This window comes from Lepisma saccharinum, chromosome 3 (genome assembly GCF_977018435.1).
Source record: "Lepisma saccharinum chromosome 3, izLepSacc3.1, whole genome shotgun sequence".
NCBI classification, from domain to species: Eukaryota; Metazoa; Arthropoda; class Insecta; order Zygentoma; family Lepismatidae; genus Lepisma; species Lepisma saccharinum.
Window position 1 is genome coordinate 61,527,712 of NC_139231.1, and position 16,454 is coordinate 61,544,165.

At 37.3% G+C, this 16,454-nt stretch overlaps 1 protein-coding gene across 1 annotated transcript in view; it reads right to left on the minus strand.

Annotated features, from left to right (window-relative positions):
* FucTB (alpha-(1,3)-fucosyltransferase 10) overlaps nt 1-16,454 on the minus strand; it is a 36,031-nt gene that overhangs the window by 8,155 nt on the left and 11,422 nt on the right. Inside the window, exons 3-4 of the mRNA XM_083119902.1 lie at nt 14,692-14,819; nt 4,080-4,299 (exon numbers count right to left, since the gene is read on the minus strand). Of these exons, the coding sequence (XP_082976028.1) occupies nt 4,080-4,299; nt 14,692-14,819 (348 nt within the window). The remainder of the gene's footprint in view (nt 1-4,079; nt 4,300-14,691; nt 14,820-16,454) is intronic.

Consider the following 16,454-nt stretch of genomic DNA (forward strand, 5'->3'; position numbering starts at 1 on the left):
CATCCAAAAACACACTCGTATGTCCTTAACCCCCCGTTCCAAAATGCTGGTTTATGCAGCAAAAATACCAAGGGAAACTAAAACGGCAACTTAGTGAAGCATTGTCCCTGGCAAACAGCAAAAAAAAAAGTGGGGAAAGAAGACTGTAGGATACACAAATATTTTGAGGCAGTAAAATTTTCTTGTACCCTACATACAAAATAAGATGCACATTTGGGGGTGAATTCTTAAATATTGTCACTTTTTCCTCTCCCTTGTTGAGAGGTGTGGTGAAAGAAAGGAAAACGGCCGGTCAAGTTGTGAGTCCCGTGAAGAAACACGTTGTTGCTCGCATAAAAAAGTACACCGATTTTGAGATAAGCGCAATACGGCGCAAGGTGCATTCGTATTTTTTCAATCAAAGAGCTAGCTGTCCACTGTAAAGAAGATATTGGCTGATGTTAATAGTGATGATGACAATCTCCCGGTTCGACGTTAAATCGCCTCTTGTGGCACGTTGAGTTTGTTTTGGGGAAGCAAATTTCACAGACGACACTCATTGACAGGGACGATATCGTTGTCTAGCGCCAAAAATGCCTCCAGTTCAAAAAGGAACTGCTGAATCAAGGTAAGAAAATACATTACTTGCATGAGACTTGGGTCTTTAAATAATGTATTATTATCGTCTTATTGTTTTCCAGTGCACGAGAAACAAAGAAATATAAACAATCTCTTTTATTCCTCAGCTTATCTTTGTTTAGCTTCCGCTAAACCTGGAGGTATATTTGTTGCACAAAGGAGAAAACAATACACTGTATGTCAACAATGTTGGGCAATAATTTGGTGGAAGGGGCAGCAACAAAACCAAAAGGCTTGAATTTACTGAAACGATTCTCTCACTCTCTTGTAAGTTTTACTTTGGCGATGTCATACTGAAAGAGGAGGGGTAAGAGGAACTGTTAACCCAGTGTCAGATAAATGGAACATTTGGCGAAGAAAAATATGTTCATTCTTGAACAAGAACACGTATTTAATAACTTATTGAAAATTTCTTATAGTTCAATGTGTATAAGTTAAAGTAGGAATACGTTTTACCATGGTATGTAAAATTAAAGATCAGGTGAAGTGCCAGTGAACAGCATATGATGGCCACAGCATTCACGAACAGCTGACGCAGAGTGATACGTTACTCGAAGTGAGACGTTTGTTTACAGAGGGTCAGAAGGTTCGTGATTCCGACTTTAGGTCAAATAATTTTTGATCTACAGCTGTATAGATTTCAAAATGTTGTCAAATTTTGGGATTTTTGCTTTCTTGAAAGTCAATAACTCAAAAACTACGAGCCCCAAAAATCTGAAATTTGGCAGTTATTGTCAACTTTACTGATACTACCACTGCACCAAAAACTATCAATTTCTGAGATGTCAAGGTTCAGATCATTGGTTGATTTGACATGGAATGAACTGGAATCGAACCTGGGTCTTCTACATGGTTGTGAGATGTCTTACTGACTGGACCACTGTGGCTCCTATACTGTTTTGTATATACAACACATATTTTACAATAAAAGTAAATCACAATAAAAGGTGTTTCGTAACTTTCCTTGGAGCTAACAAAGATGTATTTACACATGAGCTACTATATATAACTTGATGAAAGAATAGCTGGACGAAAGAACAACTCTGTTCTTTTACACGTACAAATGTTCAATGTGTGGACCGTAAGTATACTTGTAGCAACCTTTTGCACAACAAGTTCCCTAATACAAACCTAGCAGCATGACTCTGAAATTCAGAAAAATTATTACATTCTAGTCATGCGTTTATTTCTTCAAGACATGTCCAACTAGCCCATGTATGGCTATGACATTTTTGTAAAATAGAGGAGCGTTATGAAACACACTGTCATTTTTAAATATGTTGAGTTGCTTTCTATCTCTAAATTATTCATAACCTAATGCTGAACATGACTAATTGATGAAACAGATTATGGAAAAACTTATAAAAGAAGAAAACAGTATCAAAACATAAACCTCTTATTTTGTGGAACTTTTTAAATTTGCATATTATAATACAGATAATAACTACATTGCACTGCAAGTAAGTTACATTGAGTATTATAACTTACTGAAAAGTAATGAATAGAGACCAGATTTTAAAGGGAAAAAATTTACTGTAAAAAGGAACAAAAAAGGGGAAATCACTGCCAAAAAAAGGACATGAAAAAGGACTAGTTTATTATTTTAAATGAAAACAGAATATGTACCATTCATATATAAAAAGGGATACATTAAATTTCTTGCATTTTTTACTTTACCTTGTGTATCCATTTCTAAATATGTATATTGTGTTTTCATTTAAAATAATATTTTTAGTGGAGTGCAAATCTTCATTGAAACAGCTTACCACATTTATTGTCACAAAGTAAAGTTAAAACTATTCTAAAAACTTCACAATAAAAGTCTAAATCTAGCAGAGAAGTACACTTTCAAGTTTTAACTCAACAGGCATGCCGCTTACAATGTGTTTGTTACTGCTTAAGCCCTGATCACATTCTTGCAATAATCACTGCAAACGTAATCCCAACACTCATGGAGGGAAGGTAGGGTAAAAGGTGCTTGTTCTTTCTATTATTTAAGCTGTACCAAATAGACAATTGTTGAATGTTTTGTTTCTGGAAAATAGTCGTACAAAATTTTTGATATCTTGTCAATAAAGGGACAAAGGAAATGTTTTTTAAAAAAGGGAAAAAAGGAAATGTGGGCTGAAAAAGGGAAAAAAGGGAAGTCAAAACCATGTAATCTTGTTGGTTGAAGATAATTATCAACACTGTAGTTATTTATTCTATTATTGTGTTGAAAAATAAGAAAAGGAATTCCCTTTATAATCCGGTCTCTAGTAATGAAGCTACTTTTTAAAACCCTGTATAATTTCCTTGTGAAAATAAGTACAACTTAAATTGAAAATGCATCAGAAGCAATATGTTTCACCTATTCAAATATTGTTTGCGTTACCAGCAAGGTTTCACCTATGTTGAACATTCTCTTAAACTACATAAAATGCATGGTGCCTGCTTAATTAACTCAGAACTTGTAGTAGGAACAAGTAATGACATGCATGTCAAGCCCCATAACAAGATGTCTTTGAAGCTCCTTGTGGCTGGTTAAAAAACTGACCTCAAAGATCCCAACAGAAATATGTTTTGGAGAGATCTGTTTCAGTCCATATGAATCCACTCTCTGAAGTAATAAACATGTGGATACATTGAAACAAGAAAGTGGTTCTAGTAGGATTTCAAGATAGTAGCTCTTCATTACAAAGAAGTCTTCTGTCATGGGGTAACAGCACCACTTGGCTGTGTGTTTTAGACACAAATTGTAATGTGGTTATTTCATTTTGCATTTCTATCACTTTTGGCTAATTACAATGATGATGATGAATGGTGATATGATGAAATTGATGGAGGGACACACACAAAGAACACCCAGGCCCAAGCCAGGATTCAAACTTGGGATCCCTGGTGTGCTAGTGTGCTGTGGCTAACCACTCTGCCACAGAGGGTGGCTGTAATTGATATTGTTACTTGCGTTGATGGTCTCAATACATTAGAGCAACAACTAACGATTCACATACATTCCTGATTAATTCCATGAAAATAACACCAAACACAGCACAGAGCAAGAGTCATTTGCATATTTGGTACTATATTTAGTCATGAAGTCTGTGGCGTACATGATCCTCACATCAAGCTGTCATTAGTGGCAAGAAGTTGCCTTCTGCAACATGGTGGTCAATTGATTTTTCCTTTTCACACATATACTAAAGGAGCTTTGAAATCAACCCAACATGAGTTCTCTACGACCAAGGAATACAGATTTATAGATGCTTTTTATCTACATTCAAGAGAGGTAAATTTTGTTATTTTTCAAACTATAATATTACAGAAGCCACTGCATGAACTATCAAGATTCAAAATTAATTTTTAGTTAGTTGATTTCATATGGTTGATTGATTACTTTTCTTTGCTTTTTTGCCACTATTGGCTAATCATAAAGGATTTTACATGCAATTGCCCAACAGATATCACTTAGTAAACCATACCTACAAGAGACTCCAAACTGTCTAAATACTGCAAAGTCAAAGGAATGTTGCTTTCCCTTCGGAAGGTTGCTGTGTGATTGAACAGAGTCAGGAAGGCACCATGTGAAAGGACTGGAGTATTTTTGGGTGATTCTTCATGCAGAAGGGCCCAGTCATGGTTCAAGTTTCTTGGAATAGGAAGATCAGAAGAGTTCAAATTGCTTCCATAGAACATAATCACCTGTCAACAAACATAATATAAAATAGTGCTTTGTAGCAAAATTCCACAACCTCTCAATTTAAATTTCTATAATCTACATGGTAAGTGCGACTTCATTTCACTGTGCATGAATACAATATCTATATCAACCAAATTTATGTTCTGTTTCTAAATTATGTAAACTAAACAAAGTACGGGTTTTATTTTATTATTTTACATTCCTTACAAGTCCAAATAATTTATTGTAATTTATTCTAAATACTAATTTCTAAAAAGCACAATGTTACGAGGGTTGCTATTTATGTATCCGGAATAACAAACAAAAAAGAATATGTATAATTGAAAATGGTTTTATTGTTTTTCAAAATATTCTCCATGATGAACGATGCACTTTTGCATACGTTTGAACCAATTCTCATAGCAGTTTGTCCATTCCGATTGAGGTATCTCGAAAACACGCATTTTGAACGCATCTGGCATCGAAAATCGTTGACCACTTAGCTTATTCTTCACGTACGGGAACAAAAAGAAATCATTGGGTGCTAGTAAATCAGGGCTATATGGCAGATGACCCATCAATTCAATGTTTTTACAGGTCAAATACTGAGTTGTTTGGACCGATGTGTGACAACTCGCATTGTCATGGTGAAGAATGATCCTGCGTCGCTGGTTGTTTTTTCTGATTTCCCCAAAGACATTGTGTGCCATTCAGAAGTGACGGTTCTACGATTCTCTAGTGGCACTGTAGCCACGTGTCCATTCTTCCCAAAAAAAAAACAGGCGACCATTTGCTTCGAAGTGCTTCTTGCACGAACAACTTTTGTTGGGTTTGGCTCATCTTGGAACACCCACACCTTCGACTGCTGTTTGCTTTCAGGCTCATATGCATAGATCCAAGATTCGTCACCTGTGTAGATGTTATACACGGCTTTTGAAGCACCATGACTGTATTTTGTGAGTATTTGTTTGCACCAATCGACACAAGCCTTTTTCTGAGCGATTGTCAAATTATGCGGGATCCAACGTGAACAAATCTTCTTCACGGCTAAATGTCCATGCAATATCTTGTGTATGCTAGTCATACTAAGGCCGAGGGATGATTTAATCTCACGATATGACACATGACAATCTTGCATTATCAGTTCTCGCACAGCATCAATGTTTTCTGGCACAACAACCGATTTTGGACGGCCACAATTGAATTCACTAAACCAGTGATATACAGTGCTTTTAGATGGTGTTTCATCGCCAAAAGTCGAAGTGACTTGATCGATGCACTGTTGTTGAGATAAACCACGTCGAAAGTTGTAGAAAATCATTGCTCGAAAATGTTCCAGTTAATTTAATTGTTGGCCTCCGATGAAATTTTCAAGTCCCTGTAACAAACAAAAATAACATCCGTAAGCACAACGTTCTGGGTACATATACCATAGAAATGTCCAACTTAAGGATGGATATATTAGATGTCACCTAGCAACATTAGTGTTGCCAGTTCCAGATACATAAATAGCAACCCTCGTACTTATATGCAAAGTAGCCACATTATGTTTTGGAACATGCACAAAATGTACAGTAGCTAATTCAAAACTGCAGGCTCGACCAGGACTTGAGTCTGAATTTCTCTGATGCCATGCAATTTCTCTACCAACAGCACTGTCACAATAATTCAATAACAGGGACATTTCATCTCAAATCATACAGTTAATTAATAAATGTGTCACCTTCGAATTTCAAAATCAGCTGAAAAAAATATGTTAAAGGACAATATGATACATGTGCAAAAATCAAATATTTTTCTTTTCTGTTGATTTCTTACACTTACAAGCTCACGAAGAAAGACACTATTTGAAAAAAAAATACACCAAGGAAAATAATGCAATATTCAAACCAATATAAATCCAAAACCAAAAATGGTTAGAGACTTAAGGTTACCTTTATTTGATAGTTTGTTCAAAGTACTTCCAAAACCTTATTAAGGAACATATTTATGAAACTCTCTTCAACTCTAAAATTAAGAATCAAAATACAAAAATTTGATTTTTTTTTTTTTTTTTTTTTTTTTTTTTGAAAAAGTAAAGAACAACAGAACATGAGTTTTGCTGGGATAATAGAATATGGGAAATGGACTAACTATTTGCAATGCCATTTCTGCACTAACTTCTAACGTTGATTTTGAATAAATGTAATCTTCAATGTATGTATTTCTTATTCGGAAAAACACGTTCACCAAATTTTAATATCATATTGAGTCTAAAGAGGCCTCACTGTGGTGCAAATTTAAGGTTTTTCCTCTGTCCTCTGTTTGGGGTCACAGAGAGTCAATATTTGTTTTTCAAAATCTTCAATTTTGGAGAGTTTATTTAAAAAAGGAGGAACCAGACCCCTCATATAGTTAACAATTCTCCGACATATTTATTGTATTTCTTGTAGCGTAGCATAGAAACTACTAGTCTGGGAGCAAAATTAGTAATCAACAATAAGAAAGAGCCTTTTTTTGTGAAGAAAATGAATATTGGATCTTTACATATGGAATAATACAACAAAAGTTATAGCGATTTTCATAAACGTCTGAAAACGGTAAAATCACCACATGCGAAAAATAAAAAATGGCCGACAGATCTACACGCAAGCCTGAAATGTCGATTTTTAAACACTTGAAGGATATAGAAATAAGTTATTAAATTATTAATATTTTTAAAAATGATGATGCAACAAGGGTTGTTTGAAATGGTGTGGAATGATCCTATTTTAAGTAGTTCCTCACCACTACACACACGCATGCATGCATGCACGGTACCAGTGATATTTTTGATGCTCTACAGGTTTCCTGATAAGCAGCAGTCAGAAACAAGTGTTGCCAGTGTAACATATTTTACCAAAAAAATATGGAACATAGGACATTTTTAAAAAAATTCTCCCCAGTTATACACAAAAATATTGCAAGGTCTGATTTCAACTGCTGCAAGTATAGTAGCAAAAGACTATATTGTATAATTTTCAGAAATTTTGAGACGGGTGTTTTTGAAAAAAATATTTCTGAAGAAAAGGTCAAATGCACTTTTTTCATTTTTTACAAATAATTTTCTACATAACGTTAGATGTTAGTGCAGAAATGGCGTTGCAAATAGTTAGTCCAGTTCCCATACTCTATTATCTCAGCAAAACTCATGTCCTGTTAATCTTCACTTTTTCAAACAAAAATAATTGAACTTTCAAAAAAAATTCAAATCTCTGAATTTTGAATTTTAGAGTTGAAGAAAGTTTCATAAATATGTTCCTTAATAAGGTTTTGGAAATACTTTGAACAAGCTTTCAAATAAAGGTAACCTTAAGTCTCTACCATTTTTTGTTTTTGATTTATCAGGGTGGCTACAGACAAGCGGAAATGAAATTCCTTGACTTTTCAAGGTTCTCCAGGACAAAAATTTAAATTTTTCCCTGACAATTATAAACTAAATTCATGTTTTTGCAAATCGAAATAAGAATGTCATACAGATCCAGGTATATTAAGTACTTATATTAGCTTCCATGAAATTGACTTCATTTCTCTAGGATTTGCATTCAAACTGCAAAATAGTGAATTTGGAAAATTATTAAGCTAGGGAGGAATTACGGGATTTTTTCACATGCAGTCAGTTTTTCAATACAATATTTGATTATTTTTAAAGTTAAGACTAAATGAGATTAGAGTGAAGTGATTGATGAAAGAAGGAATTTTGTAATTTTTCAATCTCTTTAGCCTTTCTCATTATTGCATGTTGATATTTCCATTGACGTTTGGAACCCTCTGCTTGCAAGAACCATGAGTGAAGACCCATTTTCAATGCACAAACCTACTTCTCTTTTCTATGTAAAGCAAACAACCCTTGCACACAAGTGAAACAATTGAGTCATACAAAACAAAGTGTCATATTTCCTTGCATTATCAATGGGATTTCTCCTTCAGTACAAACATTCACAGTATATCCAAGTGAAGTACTGTGAAACTGCCAACATGCAGTTATACCATTATTACTGGCGAAAAGGGTATATATGTATTAAAAATTAAATGCAAGCAATTTATGGAAGGGGAATCTACTGCATTGTAATGGTGATTTAGCTAATCAAATATTAAAAGAGGAACACACTGTTGAAAGATTATGTACGAGTTTATGTAAAAGTTTCAATGGCAACTGCACGCAGCGCAACATGCATATGCAGGCAGGAAGAAGTGTCATGTGGATGTAATCTGGTAGAGTAAAACACAGCCATTTTAAGACAGTTCTAGGTTAATGATGGCAGCTCTCATAGTCTCCCACCGGCTGCGAGTTATGTGCTGTAATCAGATTTTTGCACGCTCAGAATCCAACATAGAGCCACCAGCAATCGTGTGAGGTGTACAGACCAGACAATGAAGGACAATCCAATGTGCACGACCCCATACAGCTGAGTACATGCAGGCTCTTTAACATCATTTCAAGTGAGAGATCTTTGACTACTCCCTGGACAGTACTGGCCTTGCATGTACCCACTTTTATCTTTGATCAGCTGAAGAGATTTCTGGCAGGATAAAGTTTGGACAGCTATACTGCAGTACAGATAGTTCTAGTCTTTGCTGTCAGACACATATGCCATGGGCACTCAAACTTTAGTGTCATGCTACGACCAATGCCAGAACGGTGGTGATTATGACTAAAATTAGATTAGGAGTCATTGTAACTAATAAACTTTATTGTCATGCTACGACCAATGCCAGAACGGTAGTGATTATGACTAAAATTAGATTAGGAGTCACTGTAATTAATGCTTTTAATTACTATTGATATTCTTGACCTTGATCTTTTGTTATTTTTCTCAAATTTCACATTTTCATTTTAGTGCATTTTGTGCCAAATTTACATAAAATTATACCTTCATGGTGTTTTTAAACTACTGTTTCAAATCATAGGTCACGTGGTGTACATATTTCCGTGGCAGTTTGTTATGTTGGATCTGATTATTGAGGAAGTTATTTTCCATTATTTCTCACTCGAAAATGCTGATGTTACGACTCCCCTGTGGTGGTAGGTGAGCACTCGATCTCCACCAAAATCGCAGTCACTTAGCTTGGTGATTCAAAACACTTCTCGCATGACAAATACTGATTGATTGATTGATTGATTTAGTTTATTTTACTTCACGTTTTGTGCCTCTTGGCTAATTTGCGAAGATGGGGATGAGTGATGAAATGATGAAATTGATGAATGGACATTCACAAACAACCAAGCCCGACCGGGATTCGAACCCGGGACCCTTGGCATCGCAGCGCGATGTGCTAACCACTCGGCCACAGGGTCGGGCGAAAAATACTGATGATGTGGCTTCTGTATGAACCCTGCAACTTTTCTCTGTGATGCAAATTGTTCTGATAAAAGTTGAGAAAATCCTGGGAAATATTTCATTAAATGTGGCTGTCGGAATTATCCCACGCACAACATGCATTATAGTTTTCTGGGGGTGTGCGGGACAATCATTTTGGTCGAGATGGAAAAATTTTTTGGGGAAATTTTCGAAATTTCCCGAAGCTCTGGATATCTCGAATTCTACACGTCATTTTCACCTTAAGTGATTGCTTTTGCATTTCTGGAATAAAAACTAACAATTTCCGATAAGTTTCAGACACTTACAATGCAGAAAACGTCGAGAATTAATGACTTTTTAAAATGATCATTCGGTATTTCCCGACTGCTCGGGAATCCGAAAAGTCAGGAAGTAATTTTCCGAAGTCGGAATAGGGACGGGAAATTTTATTCCCGATCCCAGTCCCAACTTTTCGGGATCCCGCACACCCTACAGTCTTCTCTTGGATAAAATGTTGGAAAACTTGTGTGTTCTAGATACACAAATATAGCACATTTTGTTCTTTTTAAGCCTAAAAAAGATATGAATGTTGGATTTCGAGGTATTTTTTGTTATTTAAGCAATTTATAAAATTAGCGAAAAATGCAAACAATTTACATTTAATGCCAAATTCTTGTTATTTCGCTATTTCGAAAGTGTGAAAAATGTGTCCACACATCACTGCACATTCAGAAAAACTACTTTTCAGCAATTGACATATTTAACTATTATCGCATTTGCGAAAAATCAAGGTCCCTACTAATTGGAACTTAATTCATGGATGCCCCTTGTATAAATCAGTAGAAGAAAAGTGAAAAATTTAGCAGGTCTGGCAGAGAAACGTCAATTACTGAAGAAAGTGATATGCTTTTAGGATTGAATGATTCGAGTAATTAGATATTAAAATATTTACACATTTATTATTATATTTTTATTTCATAACATTGTACATTGCACGAGTTTAAACAGACAGGACTGAAAAGAGGAGGGGGGGGCATGAATGGCAATACGGATCTTGCAGAAAACTTTAGGTTGAGAGCATCATGCACTTGTCAAATTTATATGACGTTTACCAATGCAGATTTCTGTTTTACTCTTTCGTGACATTATTTAACATATATATATATATATATATCATGATTGTTTGGATTCTTCTTGACATGGAATTACAGTTCCATGTAATTGTAAACAAATGTTAACCTGTGCAAACCCAGTATTACGCCTGGTTGATGAAAGATAACCTTCGTAAGCTTTTCTACATTGAATAAGATTTAAATGAGCCAGAAGAGTAATAAAATTCCAGCTGCATATTTGCAGTGGTGCAGAAGGCTAAGGCTCCATTTTTTTTGGATGTTGCATCTGACAAATGTTGTAAATGACAAAAAATGTCATACTCGAACATCCAAGAAACATCGGATTTATGAGAGCGCAATGAATGTGATTTTGTTGGATGTCGCAGAATGACAAGTATCGAAATGCTACATTCGACAAATGTTGTAACACACCAGACAAACTTGGATGTATAAGGCTCTGTTTATGCAAGGAAATTCTGTCAGATGTTGCAGTCCGAAGACATCCAACAAAAATCAATTCCATAAGAATGCCATGAATGCAATTTTTGTAGCATGTTGTAGTGAACATATTGTCAAAGTTCAACATTAGTTAGACGGCGATATCTGACAAAAATCGTATGCATCAATAGAGCCTAAATGTTCATCCGACAAATGCTGTATCACGACATTAAAAAAATTACAGGGTTGCATAGCGCATTTTTTTTTTTCCATGTTCCTTCAGAATGTCAGACAAAATGCCATGCTACGACGCCCAACAACTATCACACAGTGCCACAGTGGTAATGCCCCCCACGTTGTAGTGAACATATTGTCGAAGTTCTACATTAGTTAGACGGCGATATCTGACAAAAATCGTATGCATCAATGGAGCCTAAATGTTCATCCGACAAATGCTGTATCACGACATTAAAAAAATTACAGGGTTGCATAGCAATTTTTTTTCCATGTTCCTTCAGAATGTCCGACAAAATGCCATGCTACGATCCCCAACAACTATCACACAGTGCCACAGTGGTAATGCCCCCCCCCCACCTCCATTTGTTGACTGTTCTGCCCCATTCAAACTTCCATACAGACAAGAAAAATGATAATTAAATGCATTTTCCACATGATATTTAGAGGCTTAACAAATTTTTCTGCCCCTCCGGAAATTTCTCTCTCTCCCTTTCCTCCCCCCAACACTGGTTTTTGTTCTGGCGCTGTGGTTGTGTTGTGCATAAAATGCAGAGATTTAGCAACAAGATTTCCTGTTCCCATGCAGTGCTACATAACATCATCTTTCAAAGCAAACGACTGGCACATTCATTCCATGAAAAAGAAAAAAGTCAATAAAGACAAAATTCCCTGACATTTCCCAGACTTTTCTTGACCTCTCAAATTCCCTGACTTTTTCAGGTTTTCCACGTCTGTCGCCACCCTGTTTATAGTGGTTTGTAATTTTTTTTTATCAAATAGTGTCTTTCTTCATGAGCTTGTAACACTAACAAATCAACAGAAAAGAAAAATCTTTTATTTTTGGACATCTATCTGTGGTCCTTTAACATATTTTTTTCAACAAAATCCGTGATGGTGAGTTGACAGCACCTGTATGATCCGAGATGAAATCACCTACAACAGATTCATTGAAGTATTGCTGGTGGGGAATCAGGGAGACAAAAAAACATGCAGTGGTAATGCTGTCACCTTGTAACCAAGGGGATCCATGTTCAATGCCTGGTGGAAGCAGTAGTTCAGATCCCAATTTATACTGAATTTCCTGTCCTGATTAGCCTATCTGAGAATAAAGTGGACTTTAAAAAATCAGGCAAAGCCAGGGCTAGCTCAGTTAGTAGAGATATGGCATTGTATGGCAAATATCCACATTGGGAGTCTTAATTAAGCCTGCATTTTACGTAGTTTATACAAAGTAGACACAGTCGCTATTTTTTTTTTCATGTCAAAGTTAAGTACACTTGTAACAATAATTTAGTGTATATTATCTCCTCATTTGAACAATGAAATATGAAAGCTGTGACATTTGCTGTGGTGTGTATGATATAGGGACCATGAACAACTCCTGTCATTTTCACAAGAACTCGTATTCTATACTTTGTTATTGTAGACTGTTTTATTATCACATGAAGTGTAAATACATGTCTTATTAAAATAAATAATGCTTAAATGCTTAATTTAAAATTTTTCACAGTTTCAGCAACCCTATTTATAATAACTTACTGAAAAGCTAATGAAAATTGTGACTCAACCAGTGAACCGAACTTACAAATGTGCCCACCAATGAAACTACTTACTAGCGCCATGTAGATGCATCCTTCAGAAGTACTGCACAGTTGAGTGCACCAGTCTACATTGTTTAGTTCTCATCCTGTGAGCAGTTAAGTGAAGTCGTGTTGCATGACTGCCGCGATTTTCTGATACATAGAAAATGTAGATACTCGATGAGCAATGTATGTGCATCAAATTTTGTTTCAAATTAGGCAAGATGTTTACAGAAACGCTCAAAATGTGGCAAGAACATATGGGGAAGACTGTTATGAGTTGGACACAATGTTATGAGCGGTATGAGCAGTTCAAATCAGGCAGAACATCCATTAAAAATGATGGAAAGCCTTGATGGCCATAAACATTGTGTGATGACACCCATGTTGAACACGTGCATGTTGCGGTGGGAAAATCGTCAGTTGACCGTCCGTGGAATAGCAGAAGAAGTGGAAATAAGTAAAACGCCCTGTCATACGATTTTGGTGGAAAACTCAACATACATCGGTTTACTGCCAAATTTGTTCCACGGTTGCTGACAGATAAACAAAAAATCACCTCCTGATATCCCGAGAAAACTTCTTCATCAGTAAAGATCTTTTGAACCAAGCAAATGAGAATGATAGCTTCCCATGGAACATCATAACGAGTGATGAGACCTGAGTATACAGCTATGACGTTGACAAAGGACAGTCATCACAGTGCGTGGACAAATTGTCGCCGAAACCAAAAAAGACATGCCAAAGTCACTCCAACGTCAAAGGGGTGCTCCTTGTGGTTTTTTTATTATTAAGGTGTTGTGCATTATGAGTAAGCCCCACATGGTCAAAACAGTTTCATTTGGAAGGGATGTGGTGTTTGAGGGAGGCTGTGAGGAAGAAGAGGGCTGCAGCATGGACACATGGAACATGGATCCTGCACCATGACAATGCTCCAGAGCATTTGGTGCTCCTTCTTCATTGATTTGGCACCTGCAGACTTCTTTTTGTTTCCCAGGTTAAATCCACCTTGAAGGGATGCCACTTCCAGTCCATAGAAGAGATTAAAGGAAAATCGCTCCATGACCTGCAGGCTATTCCACAAAATGTGTTCCAGAACACATTCCAATAGTGGAAGAAGTGCTGTATTAGCTGAGGAGGACACTACTTTGAAAGTGATAAATTTGATTAAGCTGTGTAAAAGGTATATAAATTTATTTGAAAACATTTGGTTTCTTTTTGGACAAACCTTGTATATTCAATAAAAACTAGTACTGATGTTCTGTGGAACTTCAACAGAATGTTTTTCAAGGGCACATAGCTAAAGAATTTATAAACAGGGAAATATAAAATATCAAAAAGGGGTGTGGAAAGGTTTGCACGTATATTGCTGGAAGACATAAAATCCATTCTACATTGACGAGGATCATTTCAAATTTAAACACGTGTATCAGCCAATGTTACACAAGATTCCTTGAATCATGTCGGATGAGCAAAATTCATGTTCAATTTGGTAGCAAAATTGTGCATCAAAGATGAACATTCAACTCCTTGCACTCTGTGAAGGCAACTCTACACCTCAACCTTAAATCTCTGCCATACCAAAGAGAATTGCCATGAGTATTAGCTCAGATAAAATACATATAGGTGTCCTGTACACAGATATAAATGTTCACATGTGTGTGTGCTTCAAGTGTGTACATAAACTATTTGGGAAATGAAATACAAAATAAATAAGATTATCTCACTTTTGTCAGACGATGATCCAAAAATTTTCTGTTTTGAGTGAAGAAGCATCTATGCTGTCCACACTGCCTTACTGCCCCCTGTTCCCCAGTGAATGGTGTCCACCAGAGAATGATTGGATCCACAATGTCTAAGGAGAGAAACATGGCACATTAAACAAAAACAACACTCCAGTGCACACATGTGCACATTCACACACACATACATGCATGTAAAACTTTAAGATTAAGAAGGAGCATTCATTTTGACAGAATATCTCCAACTGCATTACAAAGTTATATATACAACCTTAGTGACAATGAAGTTCGACCAGTCACAAATATAGGAGTGCGATGTGAAAGAAGGAGAACACATGCATATGCTGAACATATTCTATTCAGCAGGCTACATGGAACAAAGGAAAACATAAATTTCCGCTGCAACGCAGCAATGTATGGTGTATACACAAAATAAAACATTTTCGTCCCTCTACACGTGACATTGAAGTTCGACCACTGTTAGAGGGGATCCTGTTTACCATGGTGTGACGCCGCCCCGTCGGCGAATAACTGTGGCACTGTGTCGGGGCATGCTGCGGACGAGTCGTTCAAGGTATTCTACATCGATGCGGTGCCCTTCCTCCTGCAGGCAGGCGATAAGAGCAACCACTGTTGTGGGTCCCCTCTGTTGCACACGTCGCTTAAGAACACGCCACACATTCTCAATGGGCGAGAGGTCGGGACTCGATGGTGGCCATGGCAGAGTTCGCACGTGATGGCGAGTCAACCATTCTCTTGTCAGCCACGCTGTATGAGGGCTGCTGGCATTGTCGTGTTGAAAGATGAGACGACGCCTGTGGAACGGGTGCCTTCGCACTGTGGGAAGATGCCGCTCCAGTATGCGTGTATAGGCGTGTGCATTCACAATGCCCTCACAGACGTGTAGTGGGCCAACCCCAGATGCCGTCATGCATCCCCATACCATCACTGACGCAGGTTTCTGTACCCGACGTGCATAACATTTTGCTTCATTCTGTTCCTCCTTCCGACAAATGACTGTTTTCCATATTTTCCCGTACACAACATTGAAAATGGATTCGTCCGTCCACAAAACCCTGTTCCACTGCCGAAATGTCCATCCCCGGTACATTCGTGCCCACCGTAGTCGATTGCCTTTGTTCAACATGGAAAGGAAGGGTTTACGTTTCACCTTGTACACTCGGTAACCGCATCGCTGTAGGTAACAGCGAATGGTTCTGGTTGAAACTTCAATGTGAAAGCGTTCTCGAGTCCACAGTCGTAATTCGGCCACAGAAACATGATTGTTGGTCTGGATATAGCACCTAAATATCCATAGGTCACGCACGCTCAGCAGGCGTTTTTGACCGGGGGCCTTACCTGGCTCTGTAGTACCCGTATTTTGGTGGTGTTTGATGATGCAGTGGACGGTTGACTTGGGTAAGTTCAGTTGGCGCCCTATTTCCCGTTCACTGAGTCCATCCCGTTGCAACTCCATCACTCTTCTCCTCACGGTGTTGTCAATAGGTTTGCCCCTGGCCATGGTGATGATGCACTGCGGTTCCTCGGTGCACAGCACGTGCTTATATATGGTGGACTCCCTTATCGTGTCCGTGACGTCATGCTTCCGTCGAATGCGCCACTATATGGAATTTTCCGTATTGGTCTGGTGCCTGGTCGAAGTTCAATGTCACGCGTATAGTTCCCCGTTTTCGTTCTTTACGTGACCTTGGGTGCAACATGCTGGGATCACGACTCTTGCCTGCTCA